This window comes from Corvus moneduloides, chromosome 1 (assembly GCF_009650955.1).
Source record: "Corvus moneduloides isolate bCorMon1 chromosome 1, bCorMon1.pri, whole genome shotgun sequence".
Taxonomy (NCBI): Eukaryota; Metazoa; Chordata; class Aves; order Passeriformes; family Corvidae; genus Corvus; species Corvus moneduloides.
Window position 1 is genome coordinate 108,872,049 of NC_045476.1, and position 27,870 is coordinate 108,899,918.

At 38.3% G+C, this 27,870-nt stretch overlaps 1 protein-coding gene across 1 annotated transcript in view; it reads left to right on the forward strand.

Moving 5' to 3' along the window:
- The window catches only part of SPIRE1 (spire type actin nucleation factor 1), a 128,161-nt gene that overhangs the window by 3,080 nt on the left and 97,211 nt on the right, over positions 1-27,870 (forward strand). Inside the window, 1 exon segment of the mRNA XM_032121519.1 lies at positions 9,465-9,499. Within this exon segment, the coding sequence (XP_031977410.1) occupies positions 9,465-9,499 (35 nt within the window).

Genomic DNA, 27,870 nt, shown 5'->3' on the forward strand with positions numbered 1-27,870 from the left:
TTCTTGTGAAAGAGTTTTCCGGTTCATGCTCAATACTTGAAATTCTGAGTAGCAATACATAGAAATTGAAGAAAAATGTCCTTGAGATAGAAAAGAGATGAGTTTCACTGATAGTGGGTCAGAAAAATGCCCTTGGAGTTGAATCCCAGTCCTTAAACAAAACCAGAGACTGATTTTCAGATCTTTCCAGTTTTATCTGTGTGATCTATTAATATTTTGTTATCTTGGAAAAAAAATAGAAGGTTTTGGTTAAATAGAAGTAAAAAGATGAAGGATGAAAATGCCACCCGTTTTCATGTCACCATTGCTATCACCTGAATCCCTGACAAGAGGAGGATCAGGAAGGATTCCTGCTAATTGTTTTCCTGCCTTTGTATTTCAGACAATTTAGATTTAAATGCCTGTGTCAGGAGGTTTGTTAGAGCAATAGGGGTTCTGCGGGTTAACGCTGTGAGCTGTAAAGCTGTTTTGTTCTAGCAATACATAAAAAATGTATAGGTGTAGGTTGGTGCATAGGTTTGGATAATTCACAGGAACAAATATTGGCTGTTAGTTTCTGTTTTAGTAAACAACAGAATCCTGTGTAGGCAAATAAAGGAATCCCTGAAGAATGATGTCTTTGGGTAGTGAACATTCGGGCTTTGTCCAGGATTGTGGCGAGCGGTGTGATCAGTCACGCCTGTCAGTGGGGCTAGGGCGAGTCAGGAGCAAACGCAGCCATGTCACAGAGTTTGCTCTAGAGATGCACATGAAGTGATACTTCTACCGAGCAGTGCAAACCTTTTTGCTTTTCCAGAACCAAAGTAAGAAAGAAAGATTATGCATGAATATGCAAAAAAAGAGTAAAGCGCACTGTGGTTGTCTTAGTATGGTTCATTGTCTGACATCTAAATACCAGAGAAGTGTGGGTTGCTTTGAAATACCCGTGATGAAATTGGAGATAGAGTGTAGAATATATTTTAACTACTGGGTACTTCAGCAGTCTTTGTTACTTGCAATTTATCCGAAAAGAGCTAATGGTGGCATCCAGTAAAGTGCCAGATGCAATAAAAAATAACTTCTGAATGAGCTAAAATGTTTGGGGTAAACACGTGGTTTGACTCCTCCAAGCTCTCTTCTTGCAGAACCACATTTACACGTGTTTTTATAAACTTGAAGCAATAATGAAATGATAGATGCAGGAGCAGAAAACCCTCACGAGAGCTGGCAACCAACGTCATGCCCAGGATACCAAAGGACGCAGGAGGCTGTTTCATTGGGGTTGTGTCATTGCTGCAAGCAGGATAAGGAGCTCTTGCTTTTCAGTGCAAGGGCTGTACCACTTCCTTCCCACAGAACAATTTTGGGGGTGAGCAGGCTTGGTAAAATGCGGGTTTTCCCTGCGCGTTTTGCTGGTGCCAGATCCCTGTCTCACCAAAGGCAGCCACAGACTTTGGGCATTGCACTGAGCTCCTGAAGAGGAACAGCCATGGGGATCTCGGAAAGTGGCAAGGACGGGTATTTTGAACACCGAGCCGGGCTCACTTCCAGCCGTTGGCTGTTGAGGGCTGGCATTGAACGTGGCGCTCCTCGGCCTTCCCTCTCCCTCCTGAGACCCTGAGCTGTGGGTAGTGTCAGTGGCCCTTCTTTTGCCTCATCCTCCAGCCCTAAGAGAGAAAGCACGCAGGGAAATTACTGCTGGTCTTACCAGAAGCAAGTACTATGCAGATTTTTCTCTTGGAAATCTGCCAGGGGTTCAGCAGGAGGGCATAATGCATGGAGTATTCTGGCTTTGAATCAAAAAGATCACAGAAAAGTTGACTGCATGGTGGCTTTCACAGGACTTGGAGGGCTCAGGGTGAGACATGTTGGTGAAGAATAGTTTATGTTGTCTTGGCAGTTTTAATGACTTCCATGTCCCTCTTACATCCTTGTGTGCCCAGGTTTTGGAAGGCAAGAGTGGAGAAACAGGACGAATAGATGCAAATTCAACTTGTGTGCATGAAGACATTCTTATCTGTCAGTCCCTGCTGGAGCACTGAGGAAAAATATGCATGATTTTTAGAAGAAAATTAATGTACTGCCATTTTTCTTCTAATTTTGTTGACCCTTTTTAAAGATGATGGATGGGAGCAGCCTTTCTTGCTATTTAAATTTTGAAAGAGGTGTTTTTATGAATCCTGCTAAAATAAATAGTTTAGGATGAGGACTTAATTATGTTCAGAATTCAAATTTAATTCAAGGGTATTCAGAAACATCTGTATTTTAAAACAGTAAGTCTCGATGTATTGAGCCTCACTTTTTTGTGCAAGAATTTTAAGATAGATACCTATATAGGTATTTTAATATTGGAAATCAAGGTAGGAAAAAAATAGTACTAGACAGCAGAGAGGAGCCTCGGTGAGTTGATGGTTTTATCTCTTCATGCTCTACTGATCTGTGGAAGAGAGAAAGCTTAGGCCTTATTTATGCCAGGCTTTCTGTCATCAGTGCAGTTCCCAGTACGTAAGCATGAACTGGAAGGCTTCCAGTCGTGGCTTATGCGGATGCATCCCGTGCACCGGGGGGTTACATGGGCTCTCTGTGAATATCAGCAGATGCTGGGCATTCTAATGTAGGCAGCTCTGGTGGGGGAGGACAAAATAAGTAAAGAAAAGATCTCAGCATAACAAAATGATGTATTTGGTTAAAAATAAAGTGTGTATTTCAAATGCCTGCACAAAAGAAATGGAAGGAAATTGCCAACAGGGATAAGTGACCTTAGTTACCTATATTTGTATGGAGAAATGTTGAAGATGGGAAGTATGCAGTGAACAAATGAAGTCCGATTTGGTGTTGTCTGAAAACTGCATTTGTTCCTAAGGAAAACATTGAACTTTGAAAGAAGAACTTAGAGGAATTGTGGGCTCCTGAAATTAATAATGACTTAAAGTAAAAGATAAGACATTTGTACTTTAACGGAGGTTTTCTTGGCTAATATAGTAAAAATGTTGCTGTAGAAAGGAAAATTGAATTTTAGTTGTCATTGTTAACAGCAATTGAAGAGAAGAGTGAAAAATGAGACATCTGCTGTAATGTTGCAGAGAGTTAATATCATGTCCCTATGGGGCATTGCAGGAGAAAGAACAAAGGTGCTTTTTTTGGGGGGGGGGGAGGGAAATAGATAATGGAGTCCAGCTTCAGGACTGGCTGGAGGTCATAGTTTACCCCACAGTGCCCAGTGAGAGATGATGGGTGGGACTGGGGGAGCACAAGAGGAGCTTTGGAAATGAAGACAGTAGCAGAGTATGATGTGACAGAGGGGGAGAGAGAAAGAGAGTGCCTTGAACAGGATGATTCAGAGCGACAGGCAGTGCAAATGACCTGCATAGCAGCAGAGCTGTGGATGAGTCTTACCCAAGCGTGAGTGTGTTTGCCAAGAGTGCAGTAGGAATGTTGCAGGTGACAAGAGGATTAAAGGTACGTAACATCCTGGATCCATGTTGGCAATTAACATATCTTTATGGAAGTGGAGAAGCTTTTTCGTAGTATCTGTTAAAAGGAAACTGGAGATTGTGTACTCTTTGTTTCTAAATTAGTTTATCACATTACAGCATCAGATCCAAAAAGGAGAAATATTGCTCTGTTCCTTATAAAACCTTAAAACAGCTTGCATGACACATGCTACTATGATTGCATTACTGTGTTTTATTACTGTGCACTTTAAGAGGAACAAAAGGAGATGAGTCACTTTGTATAGTGTAAATACAAGACTGCAAAGACATAGCTGAGGTAGAGAACAATTAAGAGAACTCCTTTTTCATTTACTTGAGAGAGTTTATTAACAGCTGGTGACAGTTCTTAACAGATGCAGTAGTGCTGAGTTATAAGTTTAGAAAAGCTGTAACCTGCTTGAAATTCTGGATCCATCAAAAATTATGGGTAAAAACTGCTGATTACTTGAATGCAGTCACAGTTCTGCCAGGAGCACACATACTTGTTGAATGAGCAGGCAGTTGGGTAGCTCCAGGAAAAATTAGAACATGATCAGAGAAACAGAAATTTTAAAAAATAAAAATCAAGACACATGAACTCTGCAAATTCACACTTTTTTGGGGAAGGGTTGATACCAGGCCAGAGGAGAGTGAGTGCAGTGTCTGTATTTAAGCATCTACAGAAGAGACTGGCAGCTCTGAATGGAGTTCAGCAGCATTTGGAGATGCAGAACTATCACAGTATTTGTCTTAGAGTAATAAAAATTTATGTGATCCCTAGGGAAACTTACAGGTTTTGCTAAAGAGAGTGAGCAGTGGAACACAGAAAAATCATATGTTGATCACAGCCTTGTGCAGAATAGAAATGAGACAAGACAAAGGGCAACCATTTAATTATATCTTAGGAGGTAGCACTAAGGTAGCATGGATTTGTTAATTTGTAATTTAAAATATTTTTATTACAAAATTTAACAGGGTATTAGCACAGAAGACCTCTTAGTCATTACCCTTGCTTTGTGCAATAGACAAAAAGATTGCTTATGACTGTTCAAAATGAGGAGTAACTTTGTGTTGAATGAAGAAAAAAGGAGGCATGAAAAAAGACTGGCACGGGGAAGGAAAGTCCTGATTGCCATTGGTTTAGAAACCTCTCTAAGAATTTTCCTTATATTTTCTTTCTCTTTCCTTTCCTAAGCAGAAAAATGGGACATATAATTACTAAGTCATCAGCTGTAGTCTGATACAGAAATCATGAGTCATATCCAAAAAGCCACAAGCTCTAAAACGTCATCCCATTTCTTTTTACCTTCTAATTACAGTTTAAAGGAAGGATATGTTGATCCTCAAAGCCTAAGTATTTTTATTAAGAGCTTGGGTCTCTGTGCTTCCTGCTTTGAGGGGTCTCTGATTACCTCTCCTAATCCTGTCTGCTTCCTTCCACTTCCTCATATTCTCACTCTTTTTGACTTTCTTCCCTGCATCCTGATGTGTCTTACTCCTAAGATATCCTTTGCCTTTATTTGTCTCTGTCTTTTTCACTTTTTTTCCTGTTTCTTTTTATCATACAAGTTTTCACTGTCTGTCCTCAGCCTGGCTCACTCCTCCTACATCAGTATTTTCCTCTCCCTTCATTTAATTACAAATCCCATTCTTTGCATATTTATTTCTTTTCCTTCTGTTGCATGATTACCTTTGCTTTCTTCTTTCATCGCCTTTCCTTTCATTGGTGCTCATCTTGACTCTTGTATTGATGAACTTGTCATTTTTGGTAACTGACTTGATCGGTTTTAGATTAGTTACAAAATCTCCAGGTTTTGGTAATTCCAAAGTTGCCAAAACTCCAGTTTCTGCAATTTGATGTTTAAATGTGAACCTGAACTACTTTTTTTTTTTTTACTTGAGGAGTCCTCATTCTCTTAAGAGCAAAGAAAAGCTCACTCTTGTAGCTACAGTGCCTCTTGATGTAAAAATTAGAAAGCAAATACAAATTCAGTTTATTGTTAATTTGGGGGGCATGATTAAAGACCGTTCAACTGAAGGAACTTGAGTTAGTGACTCTCACGTTCTTCCTTGCTCCCTTTCCTTAGCTTAATCCTTATGTTCTTCTTCATCCTCCTCTTCCACTGTCCTCCAGTACATACAAGCTGAGTCTGTCATTTCTGCAGGCAACTTGAGTTTTGTTATTGTAGCCACACCAGCTTGATTTCACTCCAAACCTGTAGAAGTGGGCTGTGACATTTAATTATAATATTAATCTTTAACACAAAAGGAGTTCCAGGTTTGTTGCCAATGTGTGCATCAGCCACACTGTTGCCAGAGAATCAGTGCTTATCATTTCAATTCTGGAAGAAGCTGTCTTGAAGGAAATGCTTGTGGATCTGAGCGGAGGAGTCTGAGACACTTGAGGAAGGCTGGGGAGACGCTCTGAGCTGCAGGGCTCTTAGAGCAGCTGATTATAGCTGAAATAGTGGCCATATGATTGTGGTGTCACTTCACTAAAGTCAACCCTGTAGCTTGATTTTTCTTCAGATAGAGGAGTGCAGATGGGCTGGCACATGCCACGTGCTGCCCTACAAATACCCTGTGTCAGTCCATTCTAACATACTGAGTTAACTATTTTGTTATTAAAACTCAGTCTTAAATGTGTGCTTCTTACCACTGGTAGTACAGGGAGCTCCCTCCTTGAAGGATGAGACAGTGCTTGAGGAAAGTTTATCATGACTCCTCTTGCTGAGGGTTTGACAGAAGAATGATTTTCCAATAGAAATTTTGAAGAACAAAAAATGAATGTGAAGGTTTGGGGTTTCTTTTTATTTTTTTTTTTCTGGCAAATGTGTCCCTCTGGAGATTGTTTTTGGAAATACAGGAAACCTCCAAAGTAAGTCACTTTCCTTCTTGCAAGAACTGTTCATTTTTTGCATTTCAACAAGCTGAGAGTGAAAAATGCTCTAATTTTCCAAACTGTAGCTTGTGTATAAACTGAAGTTGGCAGTTAAAGTTATGCTGTTTACTAGTAATGAATGCATTAACTTCTATTTGAAAGCTGCCATGGGAGATTACTGTGGAATACTGTGGAATAGTTTTAGGCAGTAAGAGTGGTAAAAATGCTGCACAGATGAATATCTAGTCGAATGGTTCTGAAGTCTGGAGAAGCCTGCATTTATGCTAAAAAGCAGCAGCTGAAATAGTTTTTTAAGGCTTCACCTGTTTACCAGAGAAGCACTTCATCCTGCTTGCAGAGACTGTTCTATGACTTATGGGGAATTTTTTCTTTCTCCCAGTGCAAATGAAGGAAGTGTGACCCTTAGGCTACATTTGAGTTACTGCTTTTTCAGTCATGTCAGCTGAAGAGAGAAGAAATTTCTACTCCCAGTCAGTATAAATAAATTGGCTTGCAGGGGCCATATAAAAGCAAATTCATTTCAGTCTTGATAGATGCATGTAAGTGCATTAACAGTATTGTTAATGATCTCTTCAGAAATGTAGTAAATTCCTGATGGAGAGAGTCCACAAGTGACTGCAAATAGCTTTGGGAAATCTGCTCAGTGTATAGCTGGACTCAGGGTACAGAGGCATATGGAATGGTATGGTTAATAATTACCATAATGCAGTGTATATTAAAATGTTGTAACTCAGTAGCTTGCACCAGCTAGGTTACTGTCTGGGTGCATGAGACACTTGTTATTCCCCCTTCTTGCTCCAGCACATGGACTCATGACAATACTGGTATAAGTAGGAATAAATAGTTGAGTTTAATAATAGAATAAAAAATGAGTTATGATTTGCTCTGAAAGCAGTAGTAAATTTTGATAGTACCATAAATGAACTAAGGGAAATTTCCAGAGTTTGAGTGCTTTTCCTTGGGGAGCAGCTTTCATGGAAGTTTATCAAAGGAGCTGAAGATAAGCTTCTTGCTGTTACTTTCAGAAATTCAAGTTTTGTCTTTTTGTTTTAGTCCGGACTGATTTATTTGTTTTCTCTGCTTCAGGAATTGTTTGGGACTTCTGCTAAACGGATGTTTATAGGATCTCAGCACTGCTATGAGGTGAAGCAATGAGTACTTGGTGCTACTCAGAGGATCTAGAGGACAGCTTGGCTCCTGTTCTCTCAGACCATAGGAGATGCAAGTCCAGATATTTTAAATTATCAGTGATTGCAAACATTGGTGGCCTTCTGTATTAATTGCATTGCTATAGGTTTAAAATTAGCACCTTTTAATGAAGTACTAATTTTTTTTTAAAAGTACCGTCTTCTGAAAGACAGGATGTGCTTTTTTCTTCTCCTGTCTTGACTACATTTCTCTGAATTAATCTTGTGCTATCTTGTATCATAAAGATACATCGTTTTGGTCATCTGTCATTTGATTTCACAAAAATAGCCCCTAACATTAATAAATCTGCTAATAATTGTAGCAGTTAAAAAACATTCTCAGTACCTTTCTCCTGTTTATAGTTTGTAACAATCACGTGAATGTTACCATTTTAAACACCAGGAATTTATTATGTGGATCTGAAAGTGAATGAACCAGAGGTACCAGTCCTTTTGAAAAGACAAAATGTGATGCAAAAGCCTTTTTAAGTCACTCTTCTGCTCTTGCTTTTGAAGTCAGACACCAGTGCTAAGTATTCAGCTTGCTTTGGCAACAGTTCAAAAGGAAAGTAAACAACTTTCACTCTTTTAGGAGGATGTTCCCTATTCATTCAGGACGTGTTTAACCTTTAGTTTCAAAAGGAAGGTGACTAGTTCAGTATGAAAAATTAGTTTTTTTCTGTGCAGGTGACTCTTCCCCAGAGCTGAGTGTTTAGCATGCCGTTCACATTTGTCATATGAAGTCAGTGCAATCACTTCTCTGTGCAAACATTGTGCCAGCCGGTTGGTTGAGCTTCCTTGGGCTTGTCAGCCAGTCTGATAAAATAGTCCTTCCAGTTATGGATACAAATCACAGGCTTTTCTGAACTACTGCAGTAAATCCTTCCTAATCATCACCTGAACATGCACTCTCAGAGTACGCACAGTCAAGTGAATGCATCCTCTTCTAGTTTTTGAGTACATGAAGTCTCAAAATTATGTAATGTGTTTTGTTGGCTCTGTGCTGTTGAGTCCAAAGCTGCAAATTCTAAACCAGCCATGTGAATGCAATTAAGCTAAAATTTGATATCTGTGTGTTTTGAAATTAAAGTTTTGGGAGGTCCCCTTTCAAATGGATAGATTTCTGTGGAATTCTTAACTTTCTTGAATACATTTTCTTCCAGAAGGAAATCATCTTGTAAGGATTCCTTCACTCTACTTTAATAAGGATTATTAATACAAAATTATAAACTTGCTGCTTTTAGTGACATGATACTTTCCTAATGTGCTGTGAAATTTCAGTCTTCTTTTTGCCAAGCTGTCAAGCCACTTTGGTATAAAACTGTTTTGTGTTTCAGAAAATTGAGATTTCTGTTTAATGAAACAATTCAGAAACTTAATTTTTCTTTATTATACAAATTCCAAAGTGATTTCTCTGGACTTGGAGGAAATGCAAAAATTGACAAGTAGGACTTACAAAAATAGTACAGTAATGTTTTAACTTTAATTTGCTTGAACTTCGTGTTTCTGTTGAACTCTTTGAAATCCCAGAAGTATCAGATGAAACAGTGGCTTTTCCTTAGTTTATGAATTAATGCTGCTTATTCTCTTGAAATAACTATTTGCTACTGCTTAATTTAAGCCAACATGTTTTCATGTTCCCTCCATGGCCAAACATCAATCATATGATTTAAATAATGAAGCCAGGCAGTAAAGACATGTCTTTTTAAGATCAAGTATTGTGAAGGATCCAAATAAAAAGGGTAGGGCCTTCTTGTTGTTAATACAATGATGCATATATAATAAAAACATTATTGAAATGTGTGATTCAAGTAAGACAAAGAATACTTGGTAATTACTCAAAAAAGAGAAGTGACTCATGTTTTTAGTTTTATTCTTCCACTGTCTCTTACTTAATCTGAAAACTTTTTTTTCTTCTTACAGATAAATCGGACCGTTTATACTGCACAGAAATGGAGGTAAGAGAAGTATTTTGTGTTCTTGGTTAGTGCTGATTTAGCTCTTTTTCATTAACTTATGGAGTAGATGTAGTATACTTACAGTGTGGAGTTATCATTGCAAAGTTGTGCTGTGTATTGTATTTACGATTTTCGTTGGCAGCTGATAAGTGTGTCTTAACATGGGATATTTAGTCTCATGTTCAAAAATACAGGAAAGAAAGGCTGTGTGGTTTTTCAAAACCAGAATTAAAGATTTGCTATACAGCCAATGTAATCTCATTTGATACGAATCTCTTTAAAACATATAGGTATTTTAAAGAATATTTAATTTAGGTAATTTCTGTTGGATTAATTACTTTGTTATACTTACTTTAGAAAGGACTAATAGGTGATGGAATAAATACTTAGTGTTTATGGAATGGCTTGGCGATTTTTGGCAATGTGAGAATTTGGAAGGAAGCAGAGAGTGCAAGTGATCTCAGGGTTTGTTCATTTAAAGGCATCCTGATTTCAGGTACTTTTGATATGACCTTTAATTTATCACCTTGGCAATGTTTTGGGGCCCAAGAAATATTGTTATATGTCTTTCTGGGGTAACAATAGAAACACAAATCCACTTGAATCTGCTTGGTTTATATCTTGACCATTATTTGAATCTGTATTTTTGATACTAAGCTGTGATTAGTGTTGTAATTGTTTGATTTGTCAGATTCATAGATTAAATCCAAGACTGAACGCAAAACTAAGTAGAATATCTAGCTGAACAAGATGTGGACTCATGGTCTGATTTTTATTATCATACAGAGTAGATAATACAGTCTACTCAATAAAACTTTTCCAGCAATAAATACAATTTCTGTGTCCTTTACAGGGCAGCCTTTTCTCACTGCCTTTGAACTTTCTTTGAAATGTAAAACTGAGTTTTCACTTCAACTATTCCATCCGTACCGCAGGCTGAGCCTGGAGATGGGACAAGTGGAGCATCTTAATAGGCGGGTTGTCAGCTTTCTCATCAATAATATATGTGAAGGTGACAAAGTGCTGTTACCAAGTGGTTTATTCATAGACAAACTGTGCATGATGATGGCTGGTTATAAAGACAAAATGAAAGGTCAGCTAATTCAACTACAAGTAGTAAAATGTTAAGGCTATCCAGATTTTTTCAAGTATTAAATGTCCTTTCTGCAGGATACAGTGTAAGGAGGAATTCATAAAAGATGGAAGTACAGAAACTGGAAGTAGGCACATTTTATTGCTTTGTGTGGTTTGGTTTAAGCAAACACATCCTGCTTTTGTTTCAGGATTTGTAAAATCTCAGTTCACAAATCTAGTGCCTTATTTAAAAATTATAATCTAGTGTATCATATGCTTTGCATACTAAATATTGTTTACAATTTTGCTTTGTGTTTTTTAAAAGGAAGGTAATCAAAGGCTCTAATACTAAAAATACAGATAATAAACCACTGTTAAAATATTTTTAACAAAACATAAAATACTTATTTGGGGAAAGTGGAAGTGTTTTTGTTTCAAATGAAATTATATAGTAAGAGTCAGTTCAATATGCTGTATTTCATCTTTCATGGGAAAAGAGTTTTCTAATTTTGATCTTCTAAAAATGTATTTGTTGATAGTAGAAAAGCAGATTGGAGGTTCCCGTGAGACAAAGGCTTCATTTTAGAATGTCTCTAATAAGCAGCACTGTGACCATTAGGATATTGACTCTTCTCTTTGTCATTTTGAAGGAGGCTGTGGAGTCAGTGGCTTTTCCCTCCTCCAAAATTCCTTTGGGGTTGCAGCATTCGACTTAAAGTTGATGATGTTGGTGTTTTTCAGAACTAGGAATTCAGCAGAGACAGCTCATCTCACTTTTTGGTTCCTGTGGAAGAGAGTGTGGCCTAAATGACCATACTAGGATATGTGGGAAACTTCTTAAAATCTTAACTAATCACCATCATAACTTTTTTTGCAAAACGTCCTGTAAACTATCCGGAATTGCTACGCCCTTTATTTCAAGCCAGCAATGTGAGTGGTGTGTCAAGTTCAGAGTCCAGGTGCCATAGCTGTAATAGGAAGATGGGAGTAAGGAATAAGGTGACCTTGTTTAATCTGCACCTGCCTATAACTCTGTTATGTACATAACGATAGCGCTCCTCAGTCATCTCAGCCGAGGTGGTGAAATTATATAAAATATGCCAGCCTCATTGGTAAATATTTAGTGCTCATATAGAAAGTATTCTGTGAATGCAAAATGATTCATATGTAGGAGGGTTTAATTGCCATCTGTTTGAAAAGACCCACCTAACTGAGCACAGGCCTGTTGTGTGTGATTAATGCAGTTAACCAGGATGTGTGCTAGCACAGAGACACGCAACCTCTCACGTTGTTTAAGAGTCCAGGAGGGAATTAAATAGCCTGTCCCAAACAACGGTGAATAAATTCAGTCCGAGTCAAATCACAGAAGGAATCAACTGTAGAAATGTTTTAGGGAGACTATGCAAATTCTATTCATGAGCCCTCAGTATCTCTATTAAAAATCTTAACATACAGTGAAAATCACAGTACTTGTCTGTGGAATTAATTTTTTTTAACCTTTTAATTGGAAACTCGAAGCATTGACTGTATTTTAGGTAATAATTCAGGGAAATAAATACACAGGTTATAAGAATAGAGTGTGCCCTGTCATACAAATGAGAATATACCTGTTAGTTCAGTGTATTGATGCAAATAAAATTAACTACCTCTCTCATGCAGATGAAAATGAGAACAGGTATTTAATAGCAGAGAATGTTAGGATTTCAAAAGAGGTGTCATAATTTTGCATTAAAAGCCATGCCACACCTGTATTAAAGTGTGTTACTTGCTCATAATTCAAGCAGTGTAAAATGTATATTTAGCATATGGTAGTATCTAGGGTTCATTTTTTTATCTGTGTTGAGTGTAAACAAAAGTAACATTCTGATTGAGGAGTAATTGCTGCAGCAAACAATCCTTGTCATGCACAGTAATAATCACTTTGTTCTCCTTCCTGAGCATTAACCTTACGGTGACAAGGGAGAAGAAATGTCACTGCGCAGAGGACAGGCAAAAATGTTTGAGAATCATTTCTTTTAGTAAAATATGAATGAATGTGACTTCCATCAAAATAAGTCTTCGTCATGTACTGAAAAAAAAATTTCTCTGTGAATGCTTGGTTACAAACCTGATAATTCTATGAAAGCTTTTGATTCCGTGTGCTTTTAAGAGGAAAATTAACAAGAGCTCAGAATTGCCTTCTAGAAACCAAAGCAGAATCATGCATCTTTTCTTGCAAGCATTAATTTGTGCTTCAGCATTATGTGGCAGTTCTGATAAGTGAATCACTCATCCCTTGCTGATGGAATTATCTCACAGAGAAGCTGCACTCCAGCCTTTGAGGGACCTGTTGTTTTAGATACCTGAAAGCCCATTATGCTTGTTCATTGATGTGGGGGTTCTGTGTCAGTCAGTCTGACCTCCTGATTTTCCTGAAATGCTCCATAGTCTCAAGGAAGCAGCTTAACAGACACTTGATTAAATAGCAAACACACAAAAAAGTAGAGTTTAGGTTTTGATCTTTGGTGTTTTGTAATGAGCTGCTTTTTCAAGAGGAGCTTTGGTTTTTTATAATTTGTATAAGTTTCTAGCACACTGGGTGGAGATGAGTCTTGGACAAAAATGGATTTCTGGTTTTTACTTGCTATAAGCTTGACACATTGCCCTTTTCATTCAGCAGTTGCAGTGGGAATACGCAGCAAATATTGGGCTGGAGAACTAATAATGTATTTGACTAAGCTGATTTAGTGATAGTCAAGTCCTGCCATCTGTCCAGAGTTCTCTAAGAGAATTCGACTGTTCCTTGTAAAGGCTTTGTAATTTTGCAGTATATGATGTGCCTTTATTAATCTACACACCCTGAAGTCACACAGGATTTATGATGAAATCTTCATTCCAGTGATACCACCGATAAGCCTTTCAATCGACTGGGGAAGAGTTCAGAGGCAGTTTCAGCCTTTGGTCTTCCGACAATTTCAGATAATGGATGGTGGAAAACTAGGTCTTACAGTAACTTGAACTCTTCCAGGGAACATTTTGCCTGCAAAACCCACAAATAATAGAGCACAGAGCATTAAGTTAAGTGGTGTTGATGTTTATTTGATGTTTTGGGGGTTTTGGTAGTTTTGGGGGCTTGTTTTCGGTGGAGTTTTTTGACTTTTGGTAACTACAGAATTGCCTATTTTTTTCATGGGATGAGATGGAAAAGTCTGCAACTATAGATTATATGAGTCTGAAAGAGGACTCAGAGTTTTGGAAGAATAAGATAATTTTTACAGCTCTTTAGTTTTTGCAGAACCCTTCCTATATAAAGTCTATGAAATTGTGCTTGAGAAGATAGCCACCTAATCAGCGGCATACCTATGGCAGCAATCATATGTGCTCATTGATAGCTGTCATATCAGTTGGCTTTAAGGTGCTGTTTTTTGAGTAAACCAGTGCCAGTGGATGTGTTTGCCTGTCTGTTCAGACCAAGAGACTAATGGGATTGCTCATTCAAACTGCAAGAAAAAAATTAAGCTTTAGATGTTGTTTGCGTGCCTACAATTTAGTGGCTCTTTGTTTGTCCTTCTTTGTTGTTCTATATAATAAAAGACAAGTTTAGAGCATCAGTATGAAATAAGAATGCTGTGTCTCATACTTTATTTTCTTTTTTGGTCTTCTTATAGCAAATAAATTTTAGGCTGCAAAATTCACAACTACATTTCTGATCTGCTAAATCTCTTGAAGGCTTCTGAGATAATATGACATTGTTTGTGTATGAACTCTGCTAGGTGTGAATTTTCTGTTAGAGGTGCTGTGTTTTCCTACTTGTTTGCTAATTTCCAGAAGGTTATTATTAAAGCACAATAACATAAGGAGTACGCTTTCTGTGGATGAATAAAGGTGGATGATAGTGCGGTTGCATGGAGTTCTTTGTTTTTTCTTGAGGGATTTTGCCTAGGGCAATGCTGAAACTGAGACAAAATACACCCTGGAGTTCAGTAAGTTCAGTTTCAGTGACAAGTTGGACCTGGTAGCATTGGCTTTTTAATCTGCAGGGGACAAACACCAACTCAAACCTTCTATTCCTGCATTTCTCTATTCACTTAGAAGTTCAACATCCACAACATAAGAAGTGCAGGAGATGCACAGGTGATGAGAATAAAGTACATAAAATGTAGGTTGAATGACAGATGAAAAGCATACAAAGCAGCTCAGTCTCTGAAGATTTCCTGTTGTTTACAGCTCTTCTTTCCCTGCACCACTTTGGTCGACACAGCACTTAACACTTGCAGTGATGAATTTAGGAGTACTGAATAGGTTCAGTTTGGTATTTGATTTTTGGTAAGCCAAGGGAAACCAGACTTTAGTATGTTTTGGGGTTTTTTTCAGATGAACAAGGAGCACTTTGGTGACCTAATTGTCTGAATATAATATTGCATTCATTTTGTGCTGTATTGTTTCTTCCATATTCTACTTTTGATATGGTAGGACATTAGTAGCTTCCTTTGACTGAAGTGGATATTCATGGTGTTTTATGAAGAGCACTGGATCTTTTTTTGTTGTTTCTTTTGTACAGTGTTATGGTCTTACTGGATTATTAAGTCATCTTAAGAGAGAAAGTTGTTCAAATAGACTTTTTGTGTCCGTGTGTTTCTAATTGATGTCTCATTTTTTTATATTTCAGTGTGACTGGGTTTAGAGGCTCTCTAACATAAAGCTCCTGGAAAATCTAAGCAGCATTATTTCAACAGTAACATATATTATTGTCCATGACTAATTTTAACATAGCTAAGATAGCCTAATTGCTTGTTAATCAGTTTTGAATTTGGTCAGTGGTCAAAGAAGACAGGAACTCAAGGCAACTAAACACTTGATTTCACTTCAGCAGTTCAGTTACCAGGTGCTGGTTTCCCAATTTAAAAGCACATGTTGTTTTAAATTTAGCCATTAAGAACACGAGGTAAGGATTGAAAGACAGTATCAGTAAGTTTGTTTACAAAATGTGAAGAGATGTAAAGTGAGAAAAATAGTAATTTATGAATAAGGTGAATTCAGAGTGCTCCCACCTACTTTGTTTAATACACCTGTGCTCTTCTTTCAAGTGATAACTTATTGAGTCATTCTAACATTCCTGCTTCGAATGTGCTTAGAAATATTGATCTAGTTCAGCTAAACAATTCTTGTATGAAGTAGATAATGTTTCAACATTTAAATTCTTGTTAGTCATTTTATACTTCACATGTGTAGGACCCCTTGCAATTTATACTTGGGAAAGTAAAGCCGTAAGAAAGGATTTTTTAAAATGCAGCTTTAGCTGACCTAATGCAGATGAACGTGGAAATGAACAAGTAGACAGTGTGGTTAATCTTTGTTTAGTCTTCAATCTCTCTTGCTGCCTTCTGTTATTTTGTCTCTCTGCTGGAAGCAAGAAGAACTGCTGTCCTCTGGTTGTGAACATGGAGAAGCTTCATTTATTGCAAGAGAAGGGACGAGAAATGTGGTGTCCCTCACAGGATTTCTCAAGGTTGCCCAGTGAAAGAGTAAAGCTTAATTGGAATTTTAGTAAGACACACATTTTCAGTAGATTAGTAACAGGGCAGGTTCAGAAATTCGCTGTAACACTGTCTTTGAGCATTCAAATATCATAAGGCTTATTCTAGCATACAGTCAAATCAGCAGAAAACAGTCTGTTGAAAATAACATGGGGGTTTTTTGATTAGTTTCTAGGTTTTAGTTAATACATACTCAAATAACTATATCTTTTTTCTTTGCACTTCTATGACTAAATGTTTTTCTTCACATGAACACTTAACATGTAGTTTTTTATCTAAATCACTTGACCTGAGAAGTTGAGACATTAAACAAAGCAAGATTTGCAGTCGAGTCGTGAGAGTGTGCAGCACTGCATGCTTTCTTTGGCAGAGAGGATCCTGAGTTGGTCTTGGGGCTCACTGAGGCAAAAGGGGGTTTTGTTAGTTTTGTACTTTCTTTTGTTTGACTTGACACAGTGCAATTCATTTGAGCTTTTGTTCCAAAGTGAACTTTATAGCAACTGGTAAGTTTCTGTGCTCCCCATGACCCACCAGTGTGAGTATTTTCATCTTAAGCTGTTTGATTTTGTCTGCCAGTTACATGTCTGTAATGTCAATCATGGGAAGACAAAGCAAGCTCCAAGATTTCTTCTTAATAGCATGAAGGAAAGAAAGATGTTCCATGCTGAACTCTTGGATTAGCATTTAGTGTTGCTGTGTGCTGTAGCAGGTGAAGCAAAATACTTTTATTTACCCAAAGGAAATGCAGAGGGTAAATTAAACACACAGATAAAATTAGACTAAATTCTAAGGGTGTATTTCATCATGGCCCTTTCTTCTATTAACTAGAGGTAATTATGAAGCACCTGTAATGCTTTTAGTACTTCACCCTGAGCAAGAAGTGAAGGTTAAATAACTAACTGGGACAAGGCAAGCTGTTCACACTTAGTAGATTAACTCCTGCTTCATTTAAGAAAGTAAGGGTACTCTGTTAAACTGACAAGTTTTTCTCTTCCATCTATTAGTCCCTGTTTCTCACCTGTATTGTACCTTCACTTCTAAGTCTCCTCCTGCCTTCTTTCAAAATATCTTACAGTTCATTCATTAACTTCCTTTATTTCCGTTTCTTCTTAACCAAAAAGTTAATCATCTGCTTTTGCGGGTGTGTGTTACTGCCTCTGCACAATATTTGATGATTCTCAGTGTTGTTGAGATGACTCTCTGCTCCAAAGGTGTCCTTTCACACATTTCTGCTTTTCTGCTTGTTTCTTCTGTTGGTCTTAGTGGATGATGTACTGCTATCTGAATTCATTATTTTTCTGCTGTATATTTCTCATTGTGTCTTTATCTTCCTCTGTTATCTGGACCTGTGATTCTGGCATTATCTTTGACTTGCACCCTTTCCTTTCCTCCAGATGCTTGCCAAATCCTTAATTGCTGTCTGCTAAAAGCACCCCTCTCTTCTCTGTTGCCAAGATGATAATTCAGGCTCTGTGGTTTTTTGTATTGGGTTGTCTTGGCTAATGCAAACTGCCTGCTACCTACTCCCTTCTTGGCAATGATGGGAATTACTTCTTCAGAGTTTTTTGAAAGACTCTCCTCTGGCTGCATTGTGGTTTTGGGATTGCCATATGTTGCTTTTTGCTTCACCTGTGACCTACACATTCAGGCTATCTTCTTTCTACTGTCGTAGATCTGAAGCAAACACTCACTGCATAGTAAACAAGTTGCTCCATCTGGTCTATTTGTTAGGAAGATGTGCCATGTGTTGTTTGCTTTGAAGGGAAGCTCTTACAATTACTTCAGGGAACATAGATGAGAAAAACATGCATGTATCCTTCTAGACTACATATTTCAAACTCCTTCACTATTTGGTGATTGTGAATCAATACTTTTCTTTTGAATATACTTTGTAGCATCTCAGATTACATTGTTTTTCTGAGCATGTTGCTTGTCCTTTAGTATGTGAGTATGTCACTTATATTCTCAGAGTGAAAGTTCCATGCAATTCCTAAGTCTTCCTGAAATGTTTCATTTCACTGGGCATGGATGAAAATAAACACAGTTGAAACTGCATGAAAACAGTGAAGTAATTGTCTCTGGTCCTTGGCCACCTTTTTGCCTTGTAATTTTCCAAAGAGCTGTTCTTGTTTATAATTTTGTAGTGCTTGCTGTTGGAGTTTGCTTTAAATCTACAACTAGTAAGGCAAGAAAAATAGTTCTTTTGCCTTTTCTTCTTTCTTTTTTTATGTCTGTCCAATGACAGAAATAATGTCCTTAATGAACTTTGCTGGCCAGAATAATAACATCCAGCATTACTTTATCATAATAGTTTTAGCTTTCATTGACCAACTGAATGTACTCAAGGACTTTTGCTGTGATTTTATTTAATAAACAAATTTTTTATCACTGTGAATTTTTCTTCAAAATTCTGCCAGCTTCAAAATTCTGTCAGCTGTCATTCAGATCTGGTAGAAAGCTAGTGCTGAACCTGGGTTTCTTCATGCAGTGTCTGGTGCTTCCATTGCACAGCATAAAGGGCATCTGAACAGTAACGCTGTGTACTTATGGAGAATCAGCTGCATGGTTATGCCTGTAACATTTAAAACATTGGCACTGGGAAAATGTGTTGGAATACTATTTGTTTTTCATGTTTTGGACTCATTACTGGATGAGAAATAAAATTTTAATCTGAAAAACATAGGTAAGGATTGTTGTATGAGCAAAAGGAAGAAAATCATGCCATTGTGATCAGGAGAGCTTTACCACTTAGTTAGAGGCATTATAGCAAAATTCTTTTTTAATTTGAAGTACTTCATTATCTTACAGAAGAAAAACGTTTATTTAAAAGTTAAAATCTCTAATTCCTGGACTCAGAGCTTTCTGTAGTGTTGCCTGCCTGCAACTCTCAGATCCTTCAGATGATTTCTATGTCTTGTTATGCTAGTTATATATGCAAATGTAGTAGCAGACTTCACAGTTTAAAACCCAGACCAAGAGTAAAGGAGTGCGTGATGAGCTTGTGGTTCTGTGAGTTGCCCCAGTGACTTAATTGTATGGACACTAAAGCAGACAAGATGAATATTTTGGTGGGAGAAAAAATGTTGTTCTCATTTTAAAGAAAGAAAAATTAAGTTTGAAGACATCAGGCAAATTGCCTGGTGTGACATTCGGACTACATGGTGGAGCCAGCATAGAATCTAGATTGTTTAAGACTTAGTCACAAACCCCAAGATCTTTCTTCAGATTTTAAGTACTACCCAAAATAACAAGCCCATTGCTTTACTGCCAAGAAATTACTAATTCCCTTGAGAGACATTTCATCAAGATAACTAGGACTTTACTTTCAGGCTAGGCTTTTCCTTATTTCCTGTGTCAACTTCTTAAATACTTTAAAATTCTGTAGAAGTAGTAGCCCATTCTCTTTAAAAACAAACTTCTTATCTTTCAGGGTTATACTAGATGTTGTCATCCTAATACAAAATCAGACTTGACTTTCTATTGTTCTCTTTTTGGAAATAGATAAACTGAGCTTTGTGCCTACACGGAAGACAAGCTTACCCCTAAATTTCTTGTATACAAATTTTACTCAGAAAAAGCTTTTTAAAACAGATATAGAATGTTTGGAAAAAATAAAAATGAACAGTTTCATTGAAGGAAAAAAGCAAACATGGGGAATTTGAAGTAGGAGTCATACTTAGGTGTGAGTAAAGGGAAATTATTCCAGTAATAAAGGATAGAAGCATCCAGAACCAATATAGAATAAGGAGACTTCTTTACTGCAGCATTTGGAAAGGCAGTGAAAAAAATGTGGTCTATTGTCATTTAAATGTGGATGAAATAATATTTAGCTTTACAGTGTGGTATTACTATAATAATAAGTAGTAGGACAAAGAAGTTGAAAAAAAAATTGTTAGAAGTGAGCAAGCTTGGGCTCCTAAAAATAGAATTTCATTTCACAAGATCTGCTTCAGAGGACTGATACAATTTTTTCTTCCAGTTGTATCATGAACAAAGATATAATCATTAAATCTACCCTGAACTTCACTGTGAATTTATAGTGTAAAACAGCATTTTGGTGTTGTTCTAGCATTTCAATTGTCATAAAAACACAAAGTGTCAGACGAATAAGATTCCTTGCACTTTCCTGTCAGTGCAAGTCCTGTCAGTGTCAGTCCTTTTGTTTCTGGAAATGATGGCTTGTATATGTATGGAGATCTTGGTTCTTTAATCTTATGTCTGTGTGAATATCTAGATAGATGGATGGATATTAGCAGACAGCAGGCACTGAAGCACATACACATTCACACTGTCTTGCATTTCCTGGCATGGAAACTTGAACATTATGAATTAACAGATAATTGCATTTATATTTTTGTTGTGTTGTTGTTCACCACTGCTTGCATTTATGTGACACTGGGGTTTTGTTTGACATGGCCTATTACAGATGTTATAAAGCTCCTGTGAAAGCAAGTTTTCAAAAAGCTTTCTGAATAGAAGACAGAAAAGTCTTGGTTGCTGTACTTCTCCCCTGTTTAATGGCTGCAGGGACAAAGATCTAGTTAAGATCTTGCTAAGGTCTAGTTAGGAGCATGCCCATCCCTCTCAGTAACCCAGTACAACAGGAACTATATAGTACGTTTTTTATGATTCATTCTGTTAAAATTATCTTGACTCACTTCTACTCTTTGACATCCCTTTCTCTCTTAAAATAATTATTTTCTAATTACTTTGCTTGTCACCTCTTAGTGCCAGATCTCGTTAGCTCCTCTATGAATGAGGATCCCAGTCTGCCTCTTTTTTTTTCTTTTAAATTGCTGCAATCTGCTTCCAAAGAACAGACTCCTCAAAGCATTCTTCTTGTCATCCCCCCCCACGCAGAGTATTTCTGCTGCTCCAGAGAGTTCCAGGAACTGGAACTAAGCATACAGCTGTCAGTGGATTCAAATCCCACAAAGAGAGGAAGCAAAGCCCACATCTGCAGACTTCTTCCTTGTAAAGGTGACAGGTGGCTATTTAAACCATGTTGGTCCCATTTGTGTTCCAGGCTAATTCCATTGTTGTCCCTGTCTTGACCCAGTTCTGCCATGGCCCCAGGGGCTGCAAATGTCAGTAGTCCTGAGCACTGTAGTGCAAGGTTTCATCTGCAGATCTTATGAGGGTATCCTGAGCTAAAAAAAGCATGAGCAAAAGAATCAGGTATGAATGGATACAACAACAGTTGTTCTCAGCCACAAATCCTGCTAAATGTGGTTGCGCTGAGCCTCACAGGTGCTGCCATTGCACCTTCTGACAACACCTGTAGCTGCAGTCAGGATTCTGAATGTGCAGTTGACTCTTACAGGTGCTGTATCTCCCTTAATACCTTGGGTCTATCATTTGTTCTTGGCCTGTCACCTCCAGGACTCTTGTGGGCACTGCGTCCTCTTGACACTGAAGTGGAGGAATAACTCATGCTGCCATAGTCCATTTTAGAAATGTAATTACTGCACAGAGTCTCTGATTTCCACAGCTTCTTCCATTACAGTGGCTGACTTAAGAATGTCTTGCAGGATTTCTAGGGTCAAGAAAAACAGGCATTGTCCTTTTCCAGCCTGCAGAGAATACTCCTAGATCATAAGATGCTTAACAATCTGATTCTTGTATCATGAGACTGAACGATGCAACATTTTACTGAATTTGTACCTTTGGCAATATTTACTAGTGCTTCTTTCAATGAAGTTGGTTTTCCTGTTAATCACAATGTTATTTATGAGAAGACATTGAAGATCCTATGACAACTGTTCCTATACAGACAGTGTAATTGTGTTTTTCATGTGGATACACAAAGTTTATGAGCTTTATAACTTGCTCTGAATGTGAAAAATTGTCTTTTAGCATTCATGGATCTGAACTCTTTATATTATCTCTCAGATTTTTTGTCTTCACTATGGAGTGAGTAACTGTGTGGGTTTCCCATCCTGACTCAAATCCTTTTGTCATGGCTAATGTGTTGTGCCAAGACAGATTCTGTTTGCTGTGGTCATGCTGGCATTGCTGATTGCCATTTATTTCATGAGCCTTAGCTGCATTAGAGTTGATGTTGGGAAGGTTTCCAGCACTGACTTCTTCAGCATGGGCACCAGGAGCTCTGCAGCTTCATTAAGTTGTGTGGCATTGCTGACGACTCTGGCAGCAGTGCTGTTTTCTAAGGGCCTGTGCAGGGCTCTGCGTCCTCGCATGCATGAAGGCCTCTGCATTTTATTGCCTGTGAATTTGTGAGACAGGGCTTTAAATCAGCCAAAGTTACAATGTTATGGAATCACAGAATAATATATTTAGAAGGGACGCTTGAAGTGACCTCTGGTCATCTGGGGTGGATGAGCAACATGCTGAAGACAATACGAACGTCAGGTTAAATGTGGTTGATAAGGACCTTGCCTAGTTGCATCCAGGGTTGGACATCCCACAACCTCTTCAGGAAATCTGTGCCTCTGTTTCACCACCATTCTTGTGAAGAACACACATGCAGGCAGCCACCCACCCAAACGCAGAAAAATAACTTCTTAGTGGTAGCTGTAGTTACTTGAAAATGTAATTCATGGGTATGAGTACATTCCTTCTGTCTTGTCTTTAATCTACCACCACTTGTTTTGAATTGCAGGTTGAGAAATACTGAGGGCATGGAGGTTAGTGCTCAGAGCAGAGCACTGATGCGGCAGCACAACATGAAAGACAAAGGCATGAGCTCCTTCTCGGAGTACTGTTAAAGCTAGAGACGAGTGATCTTATTTAAACTTTGCAAATAATTCTAAGGTGGTATTATTATTTTCTCGATACAAAGCTCATATTTTATCATGCATAGCAAGCAAAAACATACATGAGTCTTTGTATGTATGTATTTATATTTATTTTTGTCATGGTGAAATACCAGACAAAAGAAAGTAGAGTGGACACATTGGTGTTTTCCTGTGAGGAGCAGTATGGTATTGCGTGTTTTGCAGGCATGTGAAACAACATCAGGAATTGCTGTGTGTTGCACAAGGAAAAAGTGAAGTGAGGCTTGGTAGTTTTTTGTTCAGTAGGTATGATGAGCAGATATGTGCTCATTTTGAATATGCAAATATCTGGGGCATGGGGGAGCAGTTTCCCTTTAAGTGAAATGATGATTTCAAGAGTCATAGAGCCTTGTGACTGATCACAAGTTTTAGAAGAGACTTCTGTTCACTGAACCTAATGTTACTTACATAAACTTTGTTGTTACTTAATGAGTCTTATGGATTGTAATGTTTAAAATACCCAACACGTGTTACCATAATGTAGCCATTTTCAAATGTACTTAAATTATCTTAAAAAGACTGTTAGGCTGTCATTGTTATTAGACAGCTGGATATATTTCATTTTCTGATTTACATTGTATCACTGTTTACCTGCAGTGAAGCCCGTGATGAAATGTTTTCCAAACATATGAGCCCAGACAGTTTCTACATAAACTAAGAGCTCTTTGTATATCCTGGATCTTTCTCCTTTTGTTATATATACATTCTTTTTTCCTTCCCATGTGGATGTCTCAAATTTAGATACATCTTTGACAGGGATTATTTGTATAGATTTTACATACCTGAAATTGTTTAATGGTTCTTACAGAAAAGCAGCTGCCTGACAAGTAACATGTGCTATAAACCTTTTGCTCATGTATATGCCTATACAGATTATTCAGTTTTAAAATAAGAAGGCTTCAAGATAAGCAAGTATTTCCCAGATATTAGTAATGTTTTCTTAGCTGCTCATTTTGTTAAACCAGCCTAAACATATGCTGTTTGGAACACTTTGGTGGCTTGTTCGCTCATGTTGCCGTAATGAAATAATTTGTGTAAAAAAGACTAAATCCCTGTGTGTAAATCAATCCTTTTTATGGCTTCTTAAATGCTCTGAGTCAGGGTTATTTTAGCTGTGCATTAGCCTCTTCAAGTATTTGATGGAAAGAAAGTTTGGTTGTTTTCTGCGTTCAGAGACGAGAGAGAGAGAGTCTAACACATGGGAGTCCTGAAGTATTTTAATAGCATGAAATGCCCACGCTGACCTCGCGTACGGAGATGAGGTGTCAGAGATGGTGCAGGGAGGTTTCAGGGAGGAGGTGGAATTGTTGCCCTGGCCTCACAGGCTGCCAGCTGACTCACAGATTGTCACCGGGCGTGTACAGTGATCAGATGGCTAGGAGGAATGAGCCATCGTGTTGGCTAACGAGGTTAGTGTCTCTAAAGAGAGTCAGAGGTCCTTAAAAAGGACAAATGGGAGGAGGATGCTGCTGCTACAGCCCCGCTGTGTGCACCGGGGAGGATTGTGTGACCCAAAATGAGTCTGCCAGTGCAGGAATCACAGTCACATAACAGCCAAGACTGGTTTGTGGATGTGAAAATCACATGCATGTTTGTGTTCCGTATTTTCTGCAATAGTTGGTGTAATTTTTTTTAAAGGAAGGTCTTGTTTATTTGTTACTGTTGATGGACCTAATTGGTGTTAGTTTCATAAACAATATTGGTTTAAAAAGGCCATTGTTCTGTCCCACAAAACCATCAATGACTTGATTACAAGCATTTTCCAGGATATTCCCAAATACAATAGACTTCATTTAATGAAAAAATGAACAGAAGAAAAATGAACAATGTGGGCTTATAAGTAGTCTCATGGACAGCTATGAAACAAGTGTAGTGAGCAAATTGCCAAATCTTTAGGACGAAGCTTCTCTTTTCCTGAAGAACATGACTATTATTCTGTCTCATAGGTCAGAAAAATTCAAGATGAAAAGATAATCTGATGCAGCTCTCTCACAAGTGAACTTTCTAAGCTCCATATATCTTTCGGTTATGTCTTATATATCTTAGGTTATGTGTGAGGACTGGATTGTCCCTTTTCTTGACTTCAGACATCTGATTTTTTCAGTAGTATTTTATTTTCTGATAGTTGCCAAATATATTTAGTAGAATAATTCACACTTTTCTGCCGGTGTTTTGGTATTTCCTGGTACCAAAGCACAGTGCCCCATGCCAGGATCCTCTGCACATACCACTGGTATAGTGGCCCATGCCCAAAGCGAGCTCTGCTGTGGTAGAGTAGCCTTGGATCAGGCAGCTGTGCAAACAGCCATGTCAGAGCTGTGAAGAAGCCTTGTTACAGGCATTCCTCCTCCTTTCTCAGGAGGAACATTTAAGCTGAGCCTTTGCATTTTGTCTCTTGAACTATGCTGCAGCTTCTCCTGTGCCCAGCCACATCCGTCGCTGGACCTGACCCACTGGGTTGCCTTCCTGGCCAAGCCTCAGACCTGCCTTGTCACCGTGGGATGACTCTGGTGATTATGGACTGTGGCTGACCCTGGTTTCTCTCACCAGACCGGCTCTGCTTTTCCTCTTTGAGTATCTGTGCCTGCGTCCCTGGTCAGTGAGGGCACTGCCCCTGCCTCTGTTGTGGTCACCCTCTGCTCCTGACTCGCCTCCTCTTGCAGAGGTGGCTGCCCTTAAATGCTTCCTCACACGAGTTCCTTTACTCATTCAGAAACAGGGAAGCGTGTTTCCTTTCCCTGATCACAGCATAAAAAACCAGTACAGAAAATATAGGCACACAGAAATGCTGAACTTTGTAGGTGGGAATGCATGCACTTCTTTTCTCTCCCTGTAGCAGTGGCTGCCAACACACGCCTGTGAGTACAGGTTTACACAGAATACAGAAGTTTTTTAGGTAAAGTTATGAATGATCTGGAAAATGCATACCTCTAATGCCTCATCCTTTTTGAGAGTATCATAGTGGGTTATCAAAGTAAAAACCAAGGAGTTGTCCTGTGTTTGTCCCAGTGCATTACCATACCCTAACTGCTGACAGGAATGAGCATGCCCCAATGCCTGAGAAATTAATTCCAGGTTTGTTTCAGTATTTTACATCCACATCCCCTCCCAGGCCAGTGAAGATGCCATGATGACAGGGCCAATATCCACAGAAGAGCCACCAACTGGCCAGTTGGGTGGCTGTGGCCTATCCATTTTTTTCATCTTCCCACCCTTGATGTGTGATTTATGTGGCCATTGTGAGCTAGTCAAAATATAAATTTAGATTATTACTGGGATCATTGTGCCTGTTTGCTTGAAGGTCAGAGACTTGTTTGTGATTGAGAGAAATTCCTTTGTGGAAAGCCAAACATCTCAATTGTTTCATAGCAAATTATATTTAGAAAGAAATATTTTTACTGTAACTTCTGAGGAGAGAAATTATTACTTACTTTAAGTAAGTCTTTTTACTTTATGAAAGAGCAGGCTTAAACTCTCAGGCCAACAAAAAATAATACAATACTAAATCTCATCTGATACTGCATGTGCCCTCCACTTGCTTTCGTTAGCAGTGTTACTACCACACAGTACTGTAAACACAGTTTCAAAGCAAACTAATAGATTTTGTGTCCCTTCTCTCTCAAAGAGAAGATATCACATGCAAAGAGAGAGCTTCACTTGCTGTAAACAGGACCTGTAAAAGCCTGACCTTTCCAAGGATGGATAACAAAGTCAATACTATGTCCATTCTCCTCTTGCAGCATCTAAACTGGGAGCTGTTTTCAAGAAACCTCAGTCTCGTAACTTCCATTGTGTTTATGTATGAGTCCAGACTAGCCCAACTTCAATACCAGTTGACGTCGGACTCTCCAGAACACAGAAGGCAGTTCTTTGCCCATTTTCATTGCTCCCCAAAGAGGAATGAACACATACTTCACATACCTATGGAGATCTTCAGTTAGGAATATTTGTCAGATAGATTTGTTTATGATACTGTTGTTAAGCTGGTAAGGGAACAGAAAACATCAGAAATCTTCCTCTTCTAAGTTACTAAGACAGTATTTCAGAAAAGCCTAGTAGAGAAAATGGCAGTTTCTAGCTGAGCTACATCTGCTCTATGAATAAAAGAATTGTATTGAATGAATATGAAAAGTGAAGGATCTGTTACTTAGTCAACTGGTTATATCTAAGAAATTCTACAGAGTGAGCATCCCATAATCATCTGATGCCACCTTTTTCACATCTCTCTACCATTCTGGCTCCTCTGATTAGGTGCTGCTATATTGCAAATACAGAAATTTCCTTAACAACAAGAACCTAATACACCCATTTATTAAATAAAAAATTTTTTTTGGACCAAAGTATCTACATATTGCACCCTGACTGAAGCTGTGAACCAGGGAAACTGTGTAGAGTATGAATTGGCATACAGGTATTTTTTCAGCAGCTATGTTGCAAGAGGACTACTCTTCAGCACAATTGAATCATTTCCTAATTGATGTGGAGTGGGCAGAAATCCTCCAACCAATGAGTCGTAGTTGAGATCCTTCCACCCTGAGCTGACTGAGTATTTGGGCTGCCTTCAAGGCAGTGAAGCAGAGATTGCAATGCTTTGGATTTGACCAAGCAGTTTTTCCAGAAAGGAGGTACTTAGAAAAGCCTCAAATATACATATATTTTTAAAAATTAAAATCTATGTATCTGATGCTACCATCTATATAGTATGTATATATATGTGTGTGTACAGTAATGTCTAATCTAAAAGGACCACCTTAGTTGTATAAATGCCTCACTCTGGAACATAACTAACTCTTGGTTCAAATACTGCCTTGTGGTGTGTTTCAGTGTTTGAGCAGGAATTCTGATCTGTCTTGGTGAAAGAGTATGACTGCCACAGTTTCCAAACAAAAAACAACAAAACTTAGGACTTGTAACCACAGGGAGTACCTGGCTCTTGGTTTCAGCCTGCCCGAGCTGACAGACATGCCCAAAGCTAATGCCACAT